This window comes from Punica granatum, chromosome 8 (assembly GCF_007655135.1).
Source record: "Punica granatum isolate Tunisia-2019 chromosome 8, ASM765513v2, whole genome shotgun sequence".
Taxonomy (NCBI): domain Eukaryota; kingdom Viridiplantae; phylum Streptophyta; class Magnoliopsida; order Myrtales; family Lythraceae; genus Punica; species Punica granatum.
This window is the reverse complement of record NC_045134.1, coordinates 14564445-14571058: the sequence shown is the minus strand read 5'-3', so window position 1 is coordinate 14571058 and position 6614 is coordinate 14564445. Positions and strand designations below refer to the sequence as shown.

Below are 6614 nucleotides of genomic sequence, written 5' to 3'. Positions count from 1 at the left end.
CATTTGCAATTGCTTCTTTTACAAAAATCTCATTCTTACCAATTAGCTTTTGCAATTATTGCTTCTTACAAGTAGTTTTTCCTTGAATATATTAGTTTCTGCTGGGAGCCATAAAAGCAAATATGGATAGGAATAGCATTTTTTGAATCACATATCCTCTTTATTAATTTCTATTCCATTTTACTTTTAGAGATTTGGACAATCAGCTTGGTTCTTTCCTGGTTTAACTTTACCGATTGGTTGCGTTACTCCGTCCCCTCGTACCTTTCAGGTGAACCATTATTTCGCTCCTGACCTTTTCCTTATTCTCTTGCTCTCTACTCTATGCTTTGCTCCATCTCTCTCTGTTCTTTCACTCTAGAATGCGTCCCCTGGAAAAAAACTTACGTGTATGCCTACTCCCAGGATCTGCTTTGCGACAAATCGCTTTTATGGAAGATCGGCAACGTCTGTTTGATGAGCTGCCACCAGCATCTCCTCTTGTCCACTAGATCCTGATTCAACTTCATTTGGTATCTGTCTAGACTCAAAATTAATTAAACTTAATGTTTTTTGAACCAACTGCCTTTCAAATTGACGAAAAGGAGAAGGCTGCCTATTTCAATTTTTGGTTTATTCAGCTTGTTATGGAGATAGAAAATGCCACATCTGACATTCGTGGTTAGGTTATAGCAATAGTAGCCCTTGATTTGCTCTGCTGTTACTTTCTGGTCCCGTTTGGCTGAGGCAAATGACTATTTTCTTAAGCTTTAATTTTTTACTAACTCATAATCAGGCCATACCTGAAAGCTCATACCAAAAGGTCCACATTTTTTGGCCTTTCTCTGTTCTGAAGATATCTTTCCCACCCATGAATTTCGCTTGATTCGACTTTTCAGTGAGCCTTCTGAAATGGATTTTATTGTGGCACAAAATGAATATATGCACAGTGGAAACAATTCCTCTAATAGATTTCGTTACATGTCGCTCCTATTACGGGACATGCACATCACAATCAGCATCCAATATATATATATATATATATACATACATATATATATTTTTTAATGTCGGTGCCGGCAGTTCGCTCTGGTAATACCTCCCAATATTTCAAATGTGCCATGGATAATGATGGATAGAGGCAAGCCGAGCCGCTTTCTTCCCTATTTATATAAGACTGAAATGGGTTTCTACACAAAGCAAAGGCTTGGGACCCGTGCTTTATCTAATTATATACTGTGCTTAAAATTTTTTAGAGATTCTACACGTGCAACGTACGTGTACTAAACTGATTCATGGTAAATAGTAAAGCTCTTCCTTTAAAAGAGGTGCTCCATATGAGTTTTTTTTTTTGTGGTAAATATAAGAGCCACTCTCTAGAGGAGGACACTTGAAAACTTCATGTGAAGAGGGTCGGGACATTGATTCTCCATGCACATGTAAAGCTACCAAAGTTGTCCATGGTGTGCATCGGATATGTAATGTGGGTGATCCTCTAGGACAAACTTCCGAATAGAAACAACCTACTCCAATCACAATCTGTCTGTAAACCAATTAAAGCTCTAAAATATTAAAAATTCTAGGCTTGGAATAAGACAATAGTCTCGTGACACTGGGGGTTCTATTCCATTATTGAGCTTCATAATTCACTAGCTTTGGTGCAATTTTGTTTCAATTATATGGAACAATGTATGCGGCCTTTTCTCTGTTCTTGGAAAATCGAAAATCGGATTGCTAGGTCATAATTTTCTTGTCTCCCACAAATTAATTGATAAGATTGACAAAGGGTTTTTACACTATATATTCCATGAGGTTATCATTTTTTCAAATCTATTACATGCTTTAAAAATTATCCAAAAATACCTATGGTTTACATCTTGTTCCAAATCTATCACGCCGTCAATTTGTCATTCAATAAAACGTAAGTGGGCTCCAAACCTATCCCATGATTTTAATTTTTTTCAAATATATCCTATGGTTTTAACTTTTTTCTCAAATCTATCCCGGACAAAGGGCTACAGTGGCAAGAATGTTACGTTCTGTGTCAGCAACACCGTTAAATGTTGACGGAGAATTAATGTCATGATAGATTTGGAACCAGATGTAAACCATGAGTTTTTCTGGGTAATTTTAAACCATATGTTAGATTTAAGAAACGAGTGATACCATGAGATATCTAGCGTAACAACCACTAACTAACGATTGAAAACCTTACCCCCGATTCTTGAATGTCTTGCATGACTTTCATCAGAGCTCATTGTGGTGCAACCTGAATTAGAAGAAGATAATTAAGTACTACTTTTGATTCTTGAATGTCTATCCCGAATATCTCTGCAGGTTGCAATCTCATTCGGGAAGATAATTCTGCTATCAATTAGGCCAGAAACGAAATTCCTAGGGAGACTTCCAGGAAGTGATATCTTCTGTGACATCAGTCAGTACCCTATGGCCACTGAAACTCCTGGCATCACCTTAATCCGAGCCAACCCCGGCCAAATATGCTTCGCTAATGCCAATTTCATTAGAGAAAGGTTAGCAGCTTCTTTATAAAATGAATCTTTCTTTCCTATAAAGGACATGGGAAAAGTGCATCATACAATTGCGATACAATACGTACTTGTGTATGTTATTAAGATAAGGGCTCCTTGGTCTTATTGGTTTGTTATTGCTCCAGGATAATGAGGCTGGTCAATGAGGAAGTAGAGGAAAAGGGAAGTGGAAGGGGAAAGATTCAAGCAGTGATCCAGTTAAGTTCCGTCCAGTTAAGTTCCAATCCTACTATGAACCGGTACTCATATTCCCATATATTTACAACGAAATGACTGAAACGAAATAGAATTGCCATGTGATCGGTATAGTCCAATTCCATGTGATCACTTCCTTTTCTTTTGTTGCCACTCATTCTCCCTAGCTAGGCCAAGGTTTTCACTCTAGGACTAACCTGGTGCTGGATGGGCCTGGAAGATGAATTAGATTTAGAGACCTGATTTTTGGGCAGGCATCAAAATTCATCATCAAAATCCAATCAAACATGTCTAGGATAAACACAATCTAAAGCATTAGGTCGCCTATTTCTAGCTATATATCCACCGGGGTGATTCATGTACAAAGATAAATTCGACCATGAGGATATAAATTAGGAGACATGACCGAACTGACATTGCTTACAATATCTAGCCTGAATGTGCCGGTGTTTTCTCGTTTCTTTGCGCTTTCCCCTAACAGGTGTGATGAACATAGACACTTCTGGGATCGTTGCCCTCAAAGAACTGCATAAGTCATTGATCTCATCTGGTGTAAAAGTAAGACATAAACATCATACACGTTCATAACCATTAACTGCAGCATGTTAATTGTCATGTTGAGTTTCTCTGCAGGTAGCCTTTGCCAACCTGAGGTGGTGAGTGATGCACAAGCTAAAGTTGTCAAACTCTGTAGATAGGGTCGGAAGAGAGAGATTCTTCCTTGGTGTAGGGGAGGCAGTCGATGTACAACTCTGCCTGAAACATGCCGGTCCTGACAGTTGTTGATGCGATCAATGGATGTTGTTTTGAACTATCCATTACCAGCTCAAGGTTTAGCAGAGCTACTTCTAAATTTAAAGTGTTTTAAGTATGTCTTTTCTTTCATGAGCATGACAATGGGACATCAGCGCACTTGGTTTTCAATTGAAAAACTGTTTGTTCTGTTCGAGCTTTCTGACATGAGAAGAGAACTTGTGGCATTTTGCACTTGTATAATATCTAGCCTAAAAAACAACCAGAATTATTGTATCCTTAATGGTCTCATGAAGGAATAAAAAGAAAGCCGACATGTATATACAAACGGTCCCGTGCACTCCAATAAGAGCGAACATCATTGTGCTTCATGATAAAACTTACATGTTTGCACATTGCAAACATACTTTTATCCTGAAAAACCATATGGAATCATCTCACATGATAGAGCAACCATTCGGATCTTCATCACTAAACATGCTGGTGTACTGGTCCTCAATTACTGTCTCATTAATGGTAGCTGTGTCTGGGATGCTACGGACATGATTGGGAGGTGCCTTCTTGTCGTAGGCCTGAGAGATGTATGGATGGGCCACTAGAGTATATGGAACATAGGGCCAGGGCTCAACCTTCTTCTTCGTGGACTGAGCCGCTTCCAGTACCTTCTTCGGGTTCATGTACCCCGTGACAGTCACTTTGAGTTGTTTCAAGTCAACATCCACTAATTTAACACCTGTACGGAATAGAACAGTGCGCCCTTTTGCCAATATTAGTACATTCATAAAATGGATAAAATTGTAAATTGTGTCCTATTCCATAACTAACTACTTTAGTGATGTCTTTTGGAGGAAAATATTCAAGATTAGAAGAGTTTTATTCTTCAATAGGTCGACCTAGTTCGAACCTCAATTAATCGAAGCCCATTTATTAGCTTCTGGATATCAGGATGTGCTGCTGAAAAAAAAAATTTAATTGAAACTTTTTGGTAGGAAAAATTTGCTTGAAACAATATAAATACTTATATTTATTTATTTCAGTTAGAAGAGAGGTTCCTGATCTTAATGAGAATAGAAAAAGAGAAATAAAGGGGAAGTCCACTCCTGAAAATTGAACTTAAAACCTTTTGATTCTGGATAAATATAAGTTTTACTGCCTTAAATCCCCATTCTTAAGAACAAGAAGAAAAATTGACGTACTTTTTGGTGAAAATAGAAGTGTTTCAACCTATTGGCGAAGAACCAATTCTCATTCAAATGTCATTTAATCCTTGATCATGAGATACTTTCCGGTAAGTTTTGAAGCCTTGCAATTCATACAGAACCCGCTTACTAACCGCAAAATTTTTCTATCCAAACCACACCATATTCACGGCTGCAAAAATTATAGATCATTAACTATACTAGTTTTGCATGATTAAGGGAGAGGCTCAATATCACCAGGGTAGAAAAACGGGATCAGGATAGTCAAAATTGAACATAAGAGAAACTTCTACAGTTTTGATTTTTGTTAATTCCAACAAAGTCAAATTCAAAAGGTCAATAGCACTTGGTAATTCAAAGAGTTAGCCCCACTATTTTTCTAGTGTTTTAGGGTGAACACAACAAGATCAAACCATTGATTCTCTTGTTCTGTTTTACCATTGTGACAGGACAAATGCGTCACTTGTTTGATGCTTGTCATTTAAGTTTATTCTGAGCACTTGAGAATAATCTCTATCCCCGACTCTCGTAGCATGCACATGCCTGCAGTTAGAAGGAAAATATCATGATCAAACTACATTTGGCAAAGATCAACGAGAGCTACGGGTACCTTTCACGGAAGAGAGAACCCTCTTCATCTGACGTGCACAGCCTTCGCAGTCCATCCGGACCTTGAGGGCCACAGTCTGGAGTTGCTTCTTCTTCTTGCTCTTCGTCGCCTTGCTTAACATATCCGATAAATACTCCACTGTGCCTTCAACTCCCATTTCTATTCCTAAGAATTAAACGTCTACGATCACCAAAATCGATTATATTGATCCTAGCTAGACTAACACACAGCTCCCCAATAGTGAGATATATGTGCAAACATAAAAGAAGAGGACATGGTATATATATAGAGACGGACAACGGACCAAGAAGGTTGATGAACTTTTTGGAAAATCTAAGGCTGATTTTTGATGTAAAATAAATACAAACTGCTACTGCGGGCATCTTGAATTATTATTTACAAAGTGGGGTAGGTTAGAGAGTTATCTTAGCTAGCCCTGAAGCTCCTTGAATCTTCCCATGTTACTGTAATGTCGGGCTCCCTCCCTTATCCCCCAAAAGCAGAAAGCATCTTAAAAGAACGGCTCTCTGGGGGAGTTATTATTTTTCACTACTTTCAAATTAATTAAAACCTGTAACCAATATGAATTAATTTAAGTAATTTCAAACTTTTTTTTTTCGGTGTGTAACCTGGTAACCAGAAGCCCAATGGGGTCTGACTAATCCAGTCTGGAGATCGAGCATTAAAGATTATTCTCCCTCCCAACAAGTGCGCTTCCCGGAGATTTCGAACTTATTTCCCTTAAATGAGATATCGGATTTGAGTCTTCCGAATGGAGAAAAGCCACGTTGAGAGAGTTTTACCCCTTAGTGGGCTGACTCGGCTCGAACTTGATCAATCAAGGGTGCTTTGAACATCCGGAAACCCGGGTGCACATCCAAACAAAATAAAAAATAAAAAATTATGGACATGATTTTATTTCACAGATGCAACGGTGAGAGATCATGCGTGCTATCATAGTGCATTTTGCAGTGTGGATTTTACCCATAATCAAATCGACCGGACGTTTATTGTTCAGAAAATATATTTCCAGCTCTTTTTATAGAAGGAGCAATCTTCGTCTACCAATATTGAATTCTCTAACAAGTATATATAATTGCTAATAAGTGCATCTTTCGAAAGGTGTGTGGAATAAGGTATGAGCACATGACTTTCAGAATGTATATCGAAAAAGATACGCACAAACACATGATGAAAAATTCTCTAAAAGTAGGCCTTGAGGGTATTACAAAAGAAATTAGTCCATGAAAGTATGCCTTAGCAAAGCTGTACTTTTTGGCAACAAGCATCTGAGCAAAAGGACACACTTAGACAAAAGGAACTCATTGA

General features: G+C 38.1%; 1 protein-coding gene and 1 long non-coding RNA gene across 4 annotated transcripts; one reads left to right on the top strand and one right to left on the bottom strand.

Annotated features, from left to right (window-relative positions):
• The first annotated feature begins 111 nt into the window (after window positions 1-111).
• LOC116215865 lies at window positions 112-3683 on the top strand. Its single transcript, XR_004158581.1, has 6 exons — window positions 112-271; window positions 406-512; window positions 2317-2510; window positions 2654-2740; window positions 3205-3281; window positions 3357-3683. It is a non-coding gene; the product is annotated as an uncharacterized LOC116215865 (long non-coding RNA).
• A 61-nt stretch (window positions 3684-3744) lies between these two features.
• Window positions 3745-5748, bottom strand: LOC116215864 (heavy metal-associated isoprenylated plant protein 24-like). Of its 3 annotated transcripts, XM_031551662.1 has the most exons (3): window positions 5286-5709; window positions 5114-5218; window positions 3745-4233 (listed from the first exon to the last, which is right to left on the bottom strand). In XM_031551662.1, exons 2-3 carry the CDS (start codon window positions 5154-5156, stop codon window positions 3914-3916), a joined length of 363 nt encoding a protein of 120 aa, XP_031407522.1. In that variant the 5' UTR covers window positions 5157-5218; window positions 5286-5709; the 3' UTR covers window positions 3745-3913. The 3 variants fall into 3 exon arrangements, with proteins under 3 accessions (XP_031407522.1, XP_031407520.1, XP_031407519.1); XM_031551660.1 differs by lacking the exon at window positions 5114-5218 and having other exon boundaries at window positions 3745-4209; window positions 5286-5748; XM_031551659.1 differs by lacking the exon at window positions 5114-5218 and having other exon boundaries at window positions 5286-5708.
• Window positions 5749-6614: the final 866 nt, after the last annotated feature.